Source organism: Lonchura striata, chromosome 1A, assembly GCF_050655825.1.
Source record: "Lonchura striata isolate lonStrDom1 chromosome 1A, ASM5065582v1, whole genome shotgun sequence".
NCBI lineage: Eukaryota > Metazoa > Chordata > Aves > Passeriformes > Estrildidae > Lonchura > Lonchura striata.
Window position 1 is genome coordinate 10,782,712 of NC_140741.1, and position 18,680 is coordinate 10,801,391.

General features: G+C 44.8%; 2 protein-coding genes and 1 long non-coding RNA gene across 4 annotated transcripts in view; 1 reads left to right on the forward strand and 2 right to left on the reverse strand.

The window, feature by feature from the left end:
* Window positions 1-17,034, forward strand: part of LOC146763373 (uncharacterized) — a 66,348-nt gene extending 49,314 nt beyond the window's left edge. Inside the window, exon 4 of the long non-coding RNA XR_014952108.1 lies at window positions 1-17,034. This is a non-coding gene — a long non-coding RNA (uncharacterized LOC146763373).
* Window positions 2,409-10,986, reverse strand: LOC110472954 (protein mono-ADP-ribosyltransferase PARP12). The gene is made up of 7 exons (XM_021535126.3): window positions 10,856-10,986; window positions 10,257-10,377; window positions 9,131-9,215; window positions 8,275-8,350; window positions 7,417-7,547; window positions 6,469-6,620; window positions 2,409-6,037 (listed from the first exon to the last, which is right to left on the reverse strand). The coding sequence occupies exons 1-7, from the start codon at window positions 10,913-10,915 to the stop codon at window positions 5,757-5,759; spliced, it is 906 nt and encodes a 301-aa protein (XP_021390801.2). The 5' UTR covers window positions 10,916-10,986; the 3' UTR covers window positions 2,409-5,756.
* Window positions 16,902-18,680, reverse strand: part of LOC110472953 (cystine/glutamate transporter) — an 18,024-nt gene continuing 16,245 nt past the window's right edge. The window contains exons 12-13 of one of the 2 annotated variants that reach the window (XM_077783256.2): window positions 17,847-18,021; window positions 16,902-17,034 (exon numbers count right to left, since the gene is read on the reverse strand). In XM_077783256.2, the coding sequence (XP_077639382.2) occupies window positions 16,970-17,034; window positions 17,847-18,021 (240 nt within the window). In that variant the 3' untranslated portion in view covers window positions 16,902-16,969. Of the gene's footprint in view, window positions 17,035-17,846; window positions 18,022-18,680 lie in introns of those variants that run through there. The other variant, XR_014952101.1, reaches the window with a different exon arrangement.

The window sequence follows — 18,680 nt, forward strand, 5'->3', positions numbered from 1 at the left end:
CTCAGAAAAAGTTCTCAGCGATCCTGGAAGATGGCATCTCTGAGTCGTGGGACTGAAGCTAATGGAAGCCTTGTGCTCATGTCAACAAAGTGCTTCTGTTCCCCTGTTGACCCACCTGGGAATGCTGCAGATTTATGGTTTGGTGTAGTTCCTCACAGGAGAACAAATCCAGCTTTGCAGCTGGGACTGGGAGGAAATCTACACAAGATTCATTTTACCTGTAAGTTTTTCATATTGCCATTTATTTGAAATTCACTTATCAAAATAACACTAAGCACTGGTGATGGATTGTTTATTAAGGAATCTCATATGGCAAATTGTTTAAATATTTGTGATGTATGAAGAAAAGCATGTTTGAAATGAGTTGAGGAGCTCCACAGGGGGAAATACATAGTAAATGGTAGCATAAAAAGGTGGAAGCAGGCGAGTGGGCCAAAAATAGAAATAAGTAAGTATTTATAAGCCTTGTTTGCTCACTCTTTTAACTAAGGGCTCTAAGAAGTTGTAAAATTCTAGTGTCTGTGAGTTGGTAGGTCCCAGGCTGCTCCTGGAATCTGAACATCCCCCACAGATAAAGACCTCCATGGTCTCCCTGCCTTGACAAAATCACTTCATATAAATCACTCAAAGTACAGATAACTTAGATTTTCCAACAGGCAGAGAAAAACCCCAAACTCAAGTTTAATTAAAAAAAATATTTAAATTTAAGCAAAACAATGAGATAACTTCACACAATAACTTCACTACAGTAACGCCACATAAATTAATAATATTGAGACATTTCCTTTTATCCTGTCATTGTTATGTAAAAGAGTTTCAAAATACTGCAGTTAGTAAGACTAAAACCTTTGCTGCAGAAAACTTTGTAGCCAGGAAATTTGCTTCTATTTTAAGAATGCTGGAAAAATACTCTTCTTACAGCAGGGGGAGAAAATAATGTGGAAATATATTTTTGTTAAAGGTCTCACTCTGAACAAATATACATTGCTGAGGCAAAAATTCTGACCAAAAGATGTTTATTTACAAGTAACATTCTCTCAGCAAATAAAAAAATATAAGTTTTGATACATTGAGCTGACAGTAGCAAGGATTTATCTACCTGCAGATTTCAACTACTGGCTGAGGCAGGTACGTATTTCCAGCAATGTAAAACCAATGGAAAATATGGAATGGCATGTATACTTCAAAGGGAAGTGTGCTCCTCTGTGCATTTTTACCAAGATCCAAGGGTTTTGCTTGCTTACCTCAATTGCTGACTGCTGGTGTTTGTCGTGGTTTGACACGGGAAAAGAATTTTCTTGGAAGGAAGAGGTCAGTCCAGTCAGGTTTGGATACTGACACTTGGGGTGACCAATTGAAGGTGGACACACCTCTGAGAACACAGAGGGGTTAAAAGCAGAATTCCCAGGAGAACTCGCTCTCTTTGGTTCTGGTCATCAGAGGGTACAGACCTCCCCTGCCCAGTCATGAGCTGGGTGGGGAAGGGGAAGCCATGTGGCCTGCAGAGGTAGGCCAGGGAGGAAGGGTCTGGAACCGAGCTGGGCCAGCTCCTGCGGACGGAAGGGTGGAAAACGTCTGAGATGTCTTTGTTCCCCGACCCCCAACCTAGAGGGAAAAGAGATAGAGAGCCTGCAGACACCTGGCAGTTTGCTGGCAGAGGAGAAGGAGGAGGGGGGGGAAGATGCCCAGCGTGGGAGATGGGAGACTGAGTCCTGGGCCGAGATTTCAGCCGTCCGGGGAGTCCGGGAATTTTAACCCTTTCCTGGGAAATGAAGGCTTTGTGAAATATTGCTCCTCCTCAATTTGAAGGAAAGAGAGACAGCCGGGGACCTTAGCTGTTACGGAAAAAGGTTGGGGGCAGATGATCGAGTGGCTGTTGGCTGGACTCTTCTTGTTAACCATAGACTGAACCAACTTCTCCTCCAAGAGAGACTGCATTTTAGGGGGATGCAATGGTGAGCCAAGAGACTCCTCCAGCAACTACCAGTTCAGGAATGAACAGAGATCAGCGGAGGAGGGTGTGAGGATGCCCTCTGTCTTCAGAGAAGAAGAGAAGGCGATCTCTGTTCTTGGACCCCCGGCTCCAGGGAAGTGGGGGGGACTGTAGTCCCAAAATGAGACACTGGACTGTTGTTCCTGTTGGTCCTTAAGCAAGGGTGAGAAAGCATCCTTAAAGGGGCCCTATGAGCAGTCTCTGTCCACGCATGGTGGTGAAAGCACTGTGACATGGAGAGGAGAGTGTCACACTGGCAGATTCTCTCCGGGCAGTGCCACGTGTGACATGGAAACACAAGAGGTGGCAGCTGTGTTTCCATTGGTGTCTGTGGTGCAAGGGAGACTCCTCTCTCCCCTGATGGACTCAGTATGGATTATGTGGAAGGGTGAAGAATGGATTAAGGGTCCAAATGTGTCTTGCTGTGATTTATTGGAGTTGGGTGGGGGGAGGAGGAATGTTTGAAAGATTTTAATTTTGAATTTTGTGTGAGTAGGTTCTACTTCAAAATTAAATTTCGTACATTTCGTTCAGGTTGGGAAGAAGATTTAGCAAATTTATGCTCCTGAGAAAAAGTGCCATGAAGAAATATCCATACATTAAGTTGCTTTTCACTTTTACTAGCAGCTTTTGCTCTCAGTGCCTCACTGGTTGAAATATTCCTGAGTCTTTTAGCTCTAGATTCCCAGAACTGCTTGGGCTAGAGGTTCAGGATCATCTTATGCCAGTTAAAAATCATGCTGCAGCCTGCTCAGCTCTCTGTTGGTGCCGACACAAGCAGAACTGGAAATCGCTCATGCTGAACACCGTATTTGGGCTTTGGGTTTTGTGGGGGTTTTGGCTAGGTCAGTTTTCGAGCAGGTGAATTCCCTGCATCTGCTCCCCTCCATCCAGCAGTGGCATGGAGGAAACAGCAGCAGCACCCACCTGGAGGCAGGAGTGTTCCTTTGGGCAGTAGCACAAAGGGAGAGTTCCAGAGTGTGACCCTGAAAGAGTGTGGGCTCCTCAAGGAGAACTTCTATATCAGATCTGGTACTCCAGCACCTCAGAGTCCACAGCAGCGCCACACCACTGCACACTGTTAACAGCTGCTCACACCAGATCCTGCCTGATCTTCTCGATATAACACCCAGCACCTACTTCTAGAGGCTGTGAGAAGCTCTCCCTGTAGTCAGAAATAGTTCTGACTTACTGGATAAGCTTATTTTTCTTCCAAACTGTGCATGCTTGCACCTGTCCTCTGTTCTCTGCCTGGTTTCCTCTTTTTCAGATCAACAGCCCTCCTGTTTCCTGTGGCTAGCCTGCTTCTCACCAGGATTTTCCTTACCTTCTCCTGCCTTTGATGATTTTGGCAATCCTGCTCTGAAACCCACCTTGCTGGAAATAACTTTCTCCCACATGATGGGTGGTTTCTTCTGTCATGGAGGAGAAGAATGGGGGAAGATGATTTATAGATGGGCATCATTCCACAGAGTGTTTTGTGTAATAGCAAAACTCTTCCCAAACCCTCTAGCTTCCAGCCCCTGTCCTGCCCAAAGGCTGCACATCCAAGCCTCCTTAAGATGATGAAGCCATGGAGGAGATCTGTGGAATGTTGCAAGAACCAATGCAGGGTGACAGCTGAATATGGTCACTGTTCAGTCCCTTCCCATCCACTTTAAGTCACTTCAAGTGACTTTCACTTTCACTTCCTGACTGCGTGGAAAGTTCTCTGCTCACCTGTGACTAACATGACTAGATCACTAATTTGCAAAAGAACAATCTTTAGCCTTCTGCAAATGCAGTGAGACACAGAAGTGCATGGATTAGTGCAGCTTAGGCACTTATTGCAGTCACCTGTCTTTCAAAATTCTCTAAAGGCACTGATTGTGCCTGAAGATGGCAGCTTTAGGAAAGCTGATGGTGTGGGAACTCAAAATGTCTCTCAGACATTTTTAGAGGTTCCAGGCCTTGGTCAGAAGCATTCTAGACCCTGGCAGACAGCTGAAAAACAACTGTGATTTTGAGTTTGAGCCATGGAATGAATTACCAACTTTGGAGGTGGAACAAGCAATCACAAAAGGTTAGATAGTATAGTATAAGTAGTTACGAAGTAGAGGGGAAATTTTTTTAGTATTGTACAGGGGGGTTTTAACACATGTACAGGGGGGTTTTCACTTTGTACATGGGGGTCAGAAGTTCTAAGATGGAGGAAAGTGGGCTGATCCCATCCTTCTTCCTTCTTCTTCCTTACCTCCATGTTCTTGGTGATGTTGGCACATCCTTCTACTCACAGATTGAGTAGAAAAACACTTGGCAACGTAGGTAGTAGGTATTGGGGAATAATTGTAAACATGTTATACGTAATATATCTTATAAAAGATAGCAGCAACCCTGGGCGGAGGGAGAGACGAAGAAGACAGCAGATAGAGAGGATGTCAGTGTGTGTGTGCCTCTACCCAGGCCGCTGATCAAATAGCTGCAGTCCAAGAACATAATCTGTTAGATAACTAGCAATAAACTGCCTTGAGACCGAACAGCTAAGCCTGCGGAGTTTTTCTTTGGAAGCACGGGTTGGAGGAGGAATTTCACCACCACATGTGGCCCCAAAACAAGGCTGGGGTTCTCACATGATGGGATCCTACACACAGTCCTCCTTTTGGTTCCCCCCTGCTATGGCACACACAAGTGAGCCACTTGTGACTCCTCTGCAGAATTACAACTTACATATCATGACTGTTTTAAAATAAACCATCCATTCTTGTTTCCATGCTATCACTTATCCCAAAAGTTATCTATCCCATAATGCACCAAGTTTCAAGTACTATGACCACAATTCAAGCTCTCCCCACCACCCATCCTAGCTGGAGCACACACCAGTGGGGCACTTCTCCACCCTCAGAAGTGCCAGACAGCAGCAGGGTAATCCAAAACTGCCACCACCAGTGCCAGCCTGCAGGGTGGGAAGGAGGTGGCCATGCCAGCAGCCAGCTCTCACAAAGTTCCTGTGTCTCACTGCTCACTGCTGCAGGAGCTGGCTCCACAGCCCTGGTGGGACTCTGCTGTGTCCCTGTGGGACACACTGATGTGCCCCCATTCAGCTCACCATGAACTGCCTCACTGCTGGTGTCATGGCATGGTGGGGATCTAACTTCAGCAGCTGCCATATCCCTGCTTTTCTTCACCTAAATCCAGTGGGGACAGAGGTGTCACAGAAACATGCAGGCTTGACACAGCAGAACAAGGTAAGAAGAAATGTCAGCAATGTGACCAGGAAACAAGGCTAAGTTCTTTGCCCACATTAATCACAAAGACTTCAGCATGCAGGAGCTTCTTCCCTTTCTTCCCTTTCTTCAAAGGTAGGTCATGATTTGTCTCTTGAGCACCATGGTGTAGGTACTTTCACTTTCCTTCTTCCACATTCGCTGCCTAGTCTCCCTTTGGCATATCAGCACCATCACAGGCAGGAATCAACCCAAGGTGACCATATCAGTGGATCAAGGTCATTTTAAATCAGCAGGTGTCACTGCATTATGCTGTGCAAGGTAGGTACATCCCCATTCCAGGCTAGAGACAGGGTGAATGCTAAAGCTTGGCACTGCTTCTGGGGAAAGAATAGCTCCTAACAAAAAAACTATGCCCCCAAAACAATCAGGGGATTGATACTGGTTCACTGCATTACAAAGTGTTCTAAAGCTACAACTAAAACTGAACAAACATTTTTTAAAAATTGTACCGAAGAGTAAGTTATTCAGTGTGAATTCAAAAGACATTCCACCATTCATTACAGGACCACACAGCTGGTCTCAAGGCTGTACTCCAAGATATAGGCAGGGTAAATTTGTTGCTTCTCAAAGATGACAAAGATGGAAGGGTCTGTCGAGTCATCCACACAGCTGTCATAAAGTCTGTTTGAATTTTCGTCCCTGGGTGGAGGGCGGCAGTACTCAGGGTTCCCCCGCACGAAGTCCCCAACGAGAACCTGAGCTACGAACATGTTGTAGCGCCCGCCGAGAGGGGAACAATACTCATGGGAATAGCTCGCATCTCTGGCAAAGTAGCTTCCTAGGGAGCAGAAAATGCCACAGGTCAGTCAATACACCAGCCAAGGAACAAACATGTGCTAACAGCACCTTGGCAGCCAGCAATCCAACAACCCCAGCTAGCCTGACAGCGTGTGGGAACATTCTTGCCAGGTGTTCCCACAGTGGCTTATTGTGAAGTACTGACAAACTCCAGTCCACATTTCACCATCAGCCTGCCAGTCCCACCTGTCCAAGAGCAGGTACCTGAGGCAAAGAGAGGTGTTTTTAGCCCTTCATGGAATGGGATTGCTGCTGTGTCTGCTACCTAATGCAATGTAGATATACACAGGTGAGACTGTACAGGAGTACATGGGTCAGGAACCACCAGTCACTTCATAATACACATCCCCCAGCCTGGCTGGGGTCTGCAGTCCCTGCTGCTACAACTCCTACACCCTTCTGCACTTGTACCTTTTCCATACATTGTCCCATGAGTTCCACAGAGTCTCCAGTCAAAGTTCTGCTCACAAATGGCAGACACATGGGATGGACTCGTGCCATGGAACAGGAGCCTCTCATTCACCCCTTTCAGTTGATGGAGCTTCTTCATCTTTTCTTTTTGCCTAGAGACAACAACAATAAAAAAAGATAACTACTTGTTTTCCTGGTTCAAACAAGGAAAATTTCCCAACTCCACTCCTCCTACTTCTGGGTCGTGGAGGAACAGTGACACAAGCCACTCTCAGTGGGTTTACTGCCCACTTTGCACTTCTGCTGGTACCCTGCTGCACAGCTGGCTCCTGCCAGCAAAACAAAAAGTTCTCAGCAGCACTATGGACTGTGTCACCCACAACTTCACGCCACATGCGAGAGTAAAGAGACAAACATCTCTTGACTAGGAATTGGTCAGTTCCCATGTTACATAAATCCTGAATACATAAATATCATTATAAAACTGAGCTGTATGAAGCCACAGTGAAGATTTTTTTTCCTGTCTCCTATGTGGAAGAGGCTAAAACCAAAAGAATAAACCTGAAACACCAAAGCTCAGTTATGATGAAGGAAAGGAATTTACTTTTTGAATAACACTAGCAAGAATCACACATATATCTTGCTAGGGATGAAAGGCTCATTTCTACACACACAAAAGAACACAGATGCAACACCAACAACTCAGTCACAGAGAGAGCAGCCCCAGTCCCCTTCCAGGACTGTCCCAGAGAAGCCTCAAAGAGACAGGTTTTGGGGCAGTTATTAAGTCTGTGCCACCAGCCAGACCTGGGCAGAGAGATATGTGGCAGCCTCACCTCTGCTAGACTGCTGAATTTGGCAGCTCCAAATGTAGACTATGGAGGGCAACAGGTCAGGAATACCAGTCTTCTCATACAGTAAGGATAATGAAATAAAATAGATACAAACCACCGAAAAATGTCCCAAAGTGTTGGATTCTGAATCCTCTGCAGTTGGTTGATGCAGTAATTTTTCATTGTCTTCTGAAACAGACTCTTGATTTTTCTATATTCTTGGGAATCACTGCTGAGCTGTATCAACTGAAAATTTTTAAAGCACTAAAAATAAGGTATTACTGAGAGCAATAACTCCAGTCCCTCCAAAGGACTCATCAATCTTCTCACATCTACTGAAAATCCCTACCACAAAAATCACAAGCTTCTTCAGTTTTTCCCATTAACCCTCCTTTACCATTGTTCCCCAAGTGGAAGCACAGGCACTGGCTGAGAGAAACCAGTGCACCCCTATATGAGCTTCCTTTTGAGGATGAACCTCCACATCTGGACTATTTTTAGCTCAGAGTAACCTAAAATTGAAATGCACAGCAGCATTCAGGCTGAAGCAGAGTGAAAGTTTCACCTTAATCTGACACTCTAGCTCCTTCCCTACAGGGCTATGTTGCAGTTTTACCACAGCAGATAACATCCTGCCCCAAACTAACAGAGGAAATACCATTGTAAGATCCAATTAATCTGGTTTATCAGGGGATGAAGTGCCTTGGGAGAGTGCAAAGGACAGGTATGACCAGCAAAGGCCTTTCCTACTCTATCATAGGGGAGATAACACCACATCACTCTCAGAGAGCCTCCCAGGAAATGCATGTCTGTTCTGAATATGAAACTGTCAGTCTTCTCTCACATCATAGCTGCTTATTTTACAAGACACATGTAAAAACTGGTAACATCTCAATTGCCTTGAATTATGCTCTTGGAAAAATCAGTACAGGAGAGAGCTCTCCCCACCCACTGGAGACCTGGAAAGTCCTACCTTGTACCCGATATCAGGTAGTGCAGTTTGGTCCCACTGTGGAGGATAGACAGGATGCGACAGAGTCATGTTTTGGCTACAGAATAGAAAAAAGAGCCAGTCAGCTGGTGATACTCCTAACCAACTCCCCCTTCTGGGGAATCTAACCACAGGCTCCAAAGCATTCCTCAGGCATCCATTCACGAGCTGTAGTTTTTCTTTTTGAATTAACACACCTTAGGTTGAACCAACACTTTAATGGAACCCTCAGCTTCCCATGCACTGTCTGCTGGTGAGTTTCTAAAGCAGAGACAGCTCTTACTAAAAATCAGTAGCACAAATAACATTTATAGCAGATGTGCTCAAATTCTGTTAAGCTGAACTTCTGTTAGAAAAAGCCATGAGATAGGGTATCTCAAGTAAGTGCCTGTAATTCACTTAATTTCAGTGGATTTGCCTGTTCTGATTTTCAGTTTATCCTCAGCTTTCCAAGGGATGACATCCACATGCACCACAGCTCTTGGGATTGGCAGCCTCTTGCTCCTAATTGCTGCACAGTTATTTATTAGTGCTGGGGCATAAATCAAGGAATAAAAATTCCCGGAACAGTTGTGTCAGCCTTGTGTGGCAGATCTGCTCTAGTGGTTTTTCACAGATGCCAGAGACTGCCAGAAAACATCCCTCCAGAGAGTTTTACAGAAGCGTTGCATAATTTACAAATACTGTCAGTGCAAAATGTACTGTTAAACCAGTCAGGAAAAGGTATCTAAAAATTAATTTAATAAATATAAAATTGCATTCTAGGCAGGTAGGAGGAACTTTATAGCAGAAAGGTGCTGTCCTCTAGAGACATTACTAAACAATGAATGTGTATTACCTTCCATCTTGTCCATCTTCAGACTGCTTAGGCAGTCGAATAACACTTCTTTGAGTTTTAAAGAGCACATTTGTTTGGACCATGTCTTGAAAGAAAAACACAATAACTCAATAAGGAGATAATTCATTGTCTAGGGACAGGCTCTTTCATGTTAAGTAAAAATAAAAGAGGAGATAGCTCTGAATATTGCATTGTGGTGCTCTCTCTATCCCACCCAACCAGTGCAAACTTCATTCCCACTTGCACTGCTCCTACTTGGAGATCAGCAAGGTCAACCACCTGCTAGCACAGGCTGTGAAACTTGAAGGCAACCAAGCACCAACTGCACCTGCACTGGAATTCACATCCAGGCTGCTGGCCAGAGAAAACCACATCAGATGGCAGGCCTACAGCAAGAAAGAGTTTTCAGTGTAATGGGGGCCACAAACCTGGCTTTCCTGGCAGCACAGGGCTGCTCCATGGTGCTAAAAGCAAAGCCTGCCCTCCCTTCTTGGTCCTGTAATAATATCATAGAGCACATGCTGGGTGACATGGCTAATTATCCATTGTTTCCTCCTTTAAACACCACTCTTTACTCATGCCAGGAAACATTTAAAGTTTGGAAAGCTAACAGGAGTTTTAAGATGGGTAAATAAATTAGAAACAGAAAAGCATTTTTAATTTTCCCATTTCTCTCTCTATATAACCAGCCCTGAATTTTTGTTTGCTGCACTGTGCTTTCTCTCCCCGTAAGCAGCTTGCAAGATGTTCACAATAGGCTCACTTCTTCACCTTTTAACTTTTCAGTGCCTTTTTTTTTTTTTTTTTTTTCCCTCCCTGATTTCTAATTTTTCCTTTTCAGGTGTATAAACACAAATGTATAAGCCAAGGTGCCATGAAGCAATTACTCTCAACTCTTCTTCTGAATGTACAATATTGTCAGGTATGATTTTTGACTATAGATGCCCAAGTATAGAAGCTCAAGTGGGGCATCTGAAAACTTTAGAGAAATTTACCTACTGCTCAATTTCTGCTTGGAGAAAATTTACAGGAGGAAAAAGAGCTGTTCAAAGTGATGCAGTTATGGTGTGAAAACCTTCAAGCCAGCTGCACTGTGTAATGAACTTCAATCAGGGAGATACTTCACCTGCAAAGTCTAACTTATACTGCTGAGAACCAGCCCTGAAAATAATAACACCATTCTTGTCAGCTTGATATTCATTCTCCAGAAATGCAGATGTTACAGTGGCAGTGACATGACCTGGGTGCTGCAGAAAGAACAAGGAAATTATACCTGTTAGAAACCACCTTTGGTTTAGGTGTCACTGTGGGGAAATATCAATGTTTCCCCAGGCCTCTGTGACAGGAGGATGTTTGAAGTAAGTCTCTACAGCTTCAAGCACTTTGTTCTACAGAGATGGAGGGGGTACCCCACCGAGAACAGCTGCTTCTAACAGCAGTAACAAAGCAGCCTTCAGCCTGTGTGGTCAGCTCCAGACAAATAATGTTTGTCAGCTATGGAAAATGCACCCACTTCCCAAGCCAGACCCTTGAAAGCTTTCACAGAGTTCCAGTCCTGCTTTGAGGGACAATTAAGAAGACAATTCCACCCAGGCATTGGAGCAGCACTGCTAGGGCACCCAGCGGCACATGTAGAACACACCAGCTGCAGAACAACACACTCTAAAGAACTCTCCAAAGATGGCTTAACAAAAGCTTTTGGCACGAACAGCAGATGAATTTCACCTCTTTCCCATACTCAATCCACTGCTTGGAATCGTTGAGCCAACACCAGACATACTCCATTTTCAGGAGCAAACAGGTGAGTCGGGAGACAACACAAGTGCAGAAGAGCTGATGGGCACCTGGCTGCTTACTCTGCCCTGCACTGGAAAAGAAATCCAGATCAAAGCACGGGTCTTTTCCAAAGCTGTCAAATTGTACAGCATCCCTGGCCTGATCAGAAATCTATTCACTTCTCAAAAAAAGAGATCCCCCTCCAGCTGGAAAGTGCAGGTGTGCCCCAGAACTGAGGAGTTGGTGTTTATGGTGCATGGTAAGCACCATATGAAGAAAGGACCCTGACCTCTCTGGCTTGGACCTGTGCCACTGATTTTCCCTAAAATGTATCTATCTTCCTAAAAAACACATTTTAAGAAAATACACTTGACACCAAGATTCCCCTGCAGCCCATAGAGGTGGCCATGGTGAGACAGCTGTGTCCCCGCAGCTGTGGAGGTCCATGGAGCAGAGATCCACACTGCAGCCCATGGAGAAGGCCATGCTGCAGCACGTGGACAGGCCCTGAGGGAAGCTGAAGTCCACGGAGAAAAACCCGTGCTAGAGCACGTTTATCCTGAAGGACTGCAGCCCACAGGAAATGAACATGCTGAAGCAGGGGACATTTTTGAGAATGATGGAGGAGTAGATGGCAAATCTTACAGACTGAGGACAACATCCATTTCCCTTCCCCTCTGCGTTACTTTGGTAAGAGAGGGTAGAAAAGTCAGGAATGAAGGAGTGAAGCTGAACCTGGGAGTCCATGGAGAGGGGGAATAATTTTATTTTCTCACAATTTAAATCTATTTTAATTGGCAATAAATTAACTTCCCCCAAGTCGAGTCTGTCTTGCCCAATGTTCACCTTGGCTTTATCTTAGCTCATGAACTTTCCCATTTTATTTTGTCCCTGCTGTCCTGTTGAGGATAGGGAGTGAGAAAGTAGCTTTCACTTGGAGGAGGGGATATCATTACTTACCAGCAAAGTGTCTATTCTGCACTCTATCCTAGACACAGCACCTACAAAGAGAAGAAAATGAAACAGGTAGCCACCAATAATTCCAGCTCATGGGATTTTACTTTGCTTCCTGCTGTGCTTCACCCTCCATTTAATCTCCCAGTTTTGGACCCAGACAACACTTTTTTAATGTATCTCACCAATTTACTGCCCCTGCAAGATTGCCTATCATGGATCACATATCCATAGCCAAAAGCTGCCAGCAGTTGAGCTTCCAAGGGTCTGTGACAGAGCTATTCTGAGCTGCCTGAAGAATCTGAACACGGTATTGAAACAGAAACTGGAAATGATCATGTATCCAGCTCTGACGCCCTTTGTACTTTGGCAGGGATCGACGGTATTTAGAGCAGGCCAATGAGAGGAAATCCTTACAGCAGCAGCTCCCTCACAGAGCTGTTTACAGTGCAAAGGTCCACAAAACAAAGACGTGGCAGCCCCAGAGTGCCAGAGCAAAGAGCGAGGAAGAACCTGGGTCTCCTTCACAGACAGACCTCGTTCCAGCACTGCCTGTATACGCAGCAACACTGGCCAGGCTTGTTCCTAGAAAAATGCTCCAAACTATTCTTCTCTCCCATTGCAGGGCATTCAAGAGATCCAGCACTACCAGGAGATTTGTTGGACATGGCTGTCCCTTTTTTTCCCCTCTGCACAGCACCACGACGCTGCTGCTATTGACACGGTTGAAGAATTTGAAGTTTGCAGATTTGAAGGGTGGAATTTGAGGAGGGAGGTGGGGAGAGGGGAAATGGAAAGGAAAGCAGGGAAGTGGGGAAGGATGACATTTCCAGGCAGTTTTTTCCACTGCTGCCCAACTCACTCTCCCCTCTACCCCCACTCCTGATAACCCCTGCTAAACCCTGCCAGCTCCCCTGCCTGGGGCTCCCAGTCTGCCCAAATCACATAAGCTTGCAGATATCTCCACTTGTGACCTACTTTCCTTTTCATTTTCCAGCATTTCTGCTCCATGCTGGGATTCTCCACGCAACAACTAACCCCAACTAGAAATAAACAGAGGTGAAGCACTTCAAAAGCAGATAGAAATGCTAGCCAGCAAGATAGAAATGTTTTGCCAGCAAGACTGGTAGTGTCCTTCACATTTTGCTGAAGATCTTGCTACATGGTCTTTTGCAACTCTTCATTTGCTTTTTATATGTTAATAAGAATAACTTTATATAGAGAAAATTTTATACTTAAAAAGCAACCTCATGCTATCTTTTCCCTTACACAAGAAAAAAGATGAATGAATGAAGATACAAACACAACTTACAACATGACGAAGTGCAAGCAGGTAACCCTCCAGCAGACCTGAAAGCCAAGCCCACAAGCTATGAAAACATGAACTTCCTGTGTGTCCAGCCCTCCCCTCTCAGTTGCACCCTGGGAAGGCTGTCAGAGCCCAGCATGTGTCACTTCCCTGGAACAGTTCTGTCCTTGGGCTGCCCAGTCACCCCCGTCAGGAGCTGAGGGCATCAGCCTTGTGCTTGCTAGGCTGGGTGAGGCTGCTCAACCCTTGCTCTGCATGGCAAAGGTGCCCCGAGTGCAGCATCACCTTCAAAAGCGAGCCACAGCTGGCCTGTGAGAGCTCCCTGTGAACTGCCCACAGCACATCTGGACCTCGCTGTCTCCCTCGCAGCCTCTCTGTGGGACCACGGGTGTCTCTCTGCCCCAGACCCTTAAGGAAGTGGGGCTGAGTAACATTAACATTTCCTTCTGGTTGTTGCGACAGACGCATGCACATCTGCCAAGCATAGCCCAGGGCTTTGGCAGATACAGCTGCAAAATCAGTGTCACTGTGACCCAGCAGAGTTTATCCCTGCTTCTGGGCTCCTGTCATTGTTCTTACCTACAGCCAATTCCTCTCAGCCTTCAATTGGCTGGGATATTCAGGACTTTCTCCTTTCTATAAGGAGCAGCTTCTGTTGAGAATCATTCTTGGAAAGCCAACAGCTGGCATTGCCTTGCAAAGTGACTCCCCAAATCTCAGTGCAGGTACATCATTCACTCTGCTCTCCCCAGGGTTAGTGATGGCACAGGCGAGGGGTTTGCAGCAAGCAGAGCCACGCTGAGCCACACAAACCTGTGTGTGCCAAGCACAGAGTCCTGTGAGACAGGCTCACTGAGCCCTCAGAATCTGCACCATCCCAGGTGTTTGCGTTCCTGCACCTCGAAGTCTGATCCTCCTCTCTGCTCTTCCCAACACATATCAGACAAGGCTTAGGAGCTTTCCAGTCTGACCTCCAGCCTTCCAGAAGCTGACAGCATTTCACAGGAGAGCTCTCAGGCATAAAGCTTAACAACATGTCAAGAAGTCTTAATGATGCAAACTTGTTAAGCCGAAAGCATTTCTTTGACTTTTTTAAAATCTCAGATTGTATTCAGTTGAACCGCCCAGAACATATTTCTTTCTAGGTGATGCAGTCACACCAGATCAGCAGTGGCTGAAACACATAAATCTCCGAGTTTCCAGAAAGGGTACACTCTGAGTGCATTCCACAGATGTAGCATTAAAATAAACAAACCAACCCAACAACAACAAAACCCCTAGAGCACACACACACACAAACCAAACTAAAACAAAAAACAACAACACCACAAATGTGATTATGAACTCACTTTCTTTCACTTCTGACCATTCTTGAAGGTCTTAGAGCCACTGAGGCCTAAGTGTTTCAGTAGACATAAGATAGGAGCTTTAGGAAGAGCATTCTGGCTTGGTAGAAAATGTTTGCGTATCTTTGCTGTCTCTAAAAACAGACAGCTCTCCACAACTAGAAACTTGAGTTCACTGTAAACCGATACCTTCTATTTTTATCCCTTTTAATTGTAATGTCATCCATGGAGCAGTTGAACCTCTGATTTTTCAACCATGGTACTATATCTGTCTGCATTTGCAGTAACTGGGAATGGAACAGGTCTTGGAGCAGACATCCTATGTATAGCCCTACAAGGTTTTTTATTCCTGCACAGGCAGCAGAGGCACCCAAGTGTGGTTTCCCAGCATATGTCAATTGGCTTGTCCTTTATAAAGAAACCATGGTCCAGCAGGTAGCTTTACTTAGTTCCTCCCAGGAATTTCAATCCTTGTTCGCTTTTCCTCTTCAGAGGAAATAGACAAAGAAGGGACTTTCCACCTTGTGTCTGTGGCTCTGTGACATGCAGCAGCTCTGTTGCAATTTCAGACTGCTCCAAGGTTTAGTGTGGGAGTCCTGATGCTACAACATGTACACACTGTGCTCACATGGGTATTGCAGTCTGGGACCAGGCTGGCAGTACATCATGCTTTTACCTTAAGGTGTGTAAAATTCCCCAAACCAAAGTGGGTGGACCCATGAAATGTAGGGGTGATTGAGCTCACCTGGTTCTGCAAGGTCTTCTGCAGGTTCGCCTCCCAGCCACCCATACTGGGTCCTGGCCCACCACTGAGGTGCTGTGGGAAGGTGTGCCAGGCAGTTCAGCTTCAGCAAAACCTGGCACGAGGAGGGACTGGCTCTTGTCTGGGATCCAGGAAGCATTTCCATATTTCACTTGAATCCATTCTACCATTTAAAGCCAGTAAATTCTCCTATAGTCTGTGATGGTTTCCACTGTGAGGATTTTCCCAGTGAGATTGTATTTCCTGTTGGACAATGTCCAGCAGCTTGTAAATTAAATTGTGGGAGGGTAGTGGGGAAACAAGCCCTGCAACCACACTGCTGTTTTCCCAGCTTAATTCAGCACAGGAACAGGAAGCAGGCATTACAAGAATACTAATTTTCAATTGCATTGAAAATAACCCAACTTTAGTTCCAAAATTTTACATATTTCAGTATATTAGATTGGATTTGTAAATGGTACTTTGTTTTTATTTTAAGTACATAAATGTTTGATACAAAGATTAAAAAATGCTCCACATTCTGCTGTTCCTCTTTCCAGCAGTCATTAGCGGAGTCTCAGCATGCTACTTCCCATCTTTTAGGAACTGATTAACAATTACATGATTGTAAATAGCTAATTGCTGTATTATCTGGACATAACATTGCCACATTAATAATGTAAACCAAAGTAATCCAATAATGGAAACCTTTCGTGTGCCATTAGTTCAAATGAGTGGTTATGGATTAAATTAGCAAGTCATGCACAACTGGCAAGTTAAAGCTTGGATGTGAAGTTGTTCATGTCTTCTTACAGCACCAGAAGATGCATTTATTCAGGAATCAGCCCAAGTCTCGTCAGTGGTCCTGTCTAATTATAGGAGGAATTGTAGTTCACTAGAGCTAGGCCAGATTCTGAGTTTTCAACTTCACTGGTGAGAAGTGGGTCTGGGAAGCTGGGGGAGGGACCAAGATCTCTCCTGTCATATTCTGGTTGATATTTAACTAATTGTTTTAAAAATGCATTTGCACAGTTTAAAATGTAATTTCAGAAAAGTAAAATTCAAAGTTGAAAGATTATTTCAAAGCTATAAAACTCATTCTGCTTATACAAAAATCCAAGCAAAACATTCTGACTTTGCTTTGTTAATACTTGAATTTCAAATATCTTCTCATTAGTTCAATCTGCTCTTTCTGGTGGATAAAATTTTATCTCCCTGCATTCTTCTTTTCAATTCATCTGCCTTATCTTTAATTAGCTCTCCCCAACCCTTCCCCATAACAAGGTTGCTATAGTGGTTCTGTTTGAAACTTGCATTTGCCTTCCATGTATTGGATTCCAAGTTTTGCAATATGCCCACTTCCTCTATTTGCTAAGCCAGGAGAACAAAGTACTGTCTCTGTACACACATACACACACCATTTTTCTCAGGACTAGGCTAGGCTGCAAAATTAGGATCTTGGTTTCAAAGACACTCTGCAGGCAAAGCAAGCTCATTTCAGAGAACTAGTTTGCTCTTGTGAAAAAAATAAAAGGGCAGGAACAGATCCCAGTTGACAAGCTTGGGAACACTTGCAGCAAGGTTTTGGCTCAGTCATCCTCAGTTGCACTGACTAAAAAGAATAAAAACATGGCCTGCTTTAGATAGGATCAAAGGTGCCAAAAATGGCGTAAGTAGATTTTTATTGTCTTCTGTGAGTTTTGATGGTTTTCTCAGTAAGTCTTGATTTCTTGTTGGACAACTTCCAGCAGTAACTGCAGTTTGTGTGTAAGATAATCTGAAAGGGTGGAAAAAAAAAGAAGGAAGCTTAGTCCAGAGGAAACCCTGAGATATGGCTGAAAATCAGAGCATCAGCACTGATGGCTGGAGCACTTTATATTGGCAGATCACTGTATCTATTTCCTTTCTTGTTATATGTTTTCTTCTATTTAGTGGTTACCGATGCACTTCCATGCAGCATCATATCAAAAGAAAACAAGACTTGGAACAGAAATGACAAACTCAAACCCAGGCCCTCATTTCTGAAAAAACCCTTGTGACACCATGCCTACATCCAAAGGAAATCTGTACTAGACACTGCCTGGAGTGGAGATGTACTTCATTTCCACAGCTACATTTGTGCCCAGACCATCCTGGCCTCTTCACCAAGCACACAGACCTCTGGCAGTCCTCTTCTCCTACCAGTCCTCTCCCCAGTCTTTCAGCAAGCAAATTTGTGCATGGGGTTGCAACATCTGCCTGTAGTCTCCCCATCCTAACTTTTTGTCTTTCTGCTCCACATTGGACAAATTTCACCCAGAGTTGGTAATCCCAAAGACATGATAAAGTTTAGTAGGTACTAGGGCTGGGGTAGGAAAGTGACCCTCTTTGTTCCCCCTGTTGGTAGACCTCAGCCTTGTCTTTGTTAAAACAAATGAGGCTGTGCCTTGGGAAAGACACCAGAGTGGTGCCAGGGGACATAATTTAGGTTTCATGAGGTCTGTTGGTCAAGGAGCAATTTGCATCAGAGATGAGCCCTGGGAACAAACCAGCATCCTGACCCTTGAGGGTGTTTAGATCCACAGTACTGAAAGTGAAATGCATACTTACAAAACAGGTTGCGGCAGCGGTCTGACATCTGCCTGTGAATTATGAGGTAGTAGACTGGAAAACCACTCAAAACTATGGTGCATCCAATGCTAATGTTCACAGGGTCTGAATAGAAAGACATTGCCACTGTGAAGAGGCAGATAATGGTAAAAAAGACAGGAACAAACAGGGGAACCTGAGGAAAAAAGCACAGAAGAAAAAATCAGGGAAAACTATCAGGGAAAACTGGTGGCTGTAAGCCGATCAGACTCCGTATGTGCCAGCACACACTGCATTTGTTTATCCATCTAAATAAAATGAGAAGAATCATATCCTGTCCTGCAGAATGCTTCTGTACAATCAGAGCGCAAACAACTGCAACAGCTTCAGAGCCCAGTGTGCCTTGTGAGGTGCATGCCCCTTATATTCATGTGCACCAAAATCTAAACCTCACTTGAACTGGAAGCCAGGCAGGGGGAGAAGCCACCTACACCCCACAGCTCTGTGAATGTCCTGCTCCTGTGCATGCACAGGCACACACATCTACTTGCCACCTAAGGCAACTGCTGAGGGAAAATCTGAAGCCAAGAAAGAAGTGACACTTTGAATCAAACTGTTCTTTGCTTATAAAACTCATGACTCGTGTTGACCTGCCTCCAGGTCGCCTGAGACTTACTTAGAGTGACTAAACCAAGACAAACCAGACTCCTGCACCAAGAACTCCAGCTTCAGTGATACCATGAAGAAAATCAAAGCAGCACTGAGCACTTCAGCCATACCCTATTGGATGAGCCAATTCATCTGGGTTATTTGGAGAGCAAATAGGAAGACTGCAATAAATAATAAAACTGTGAA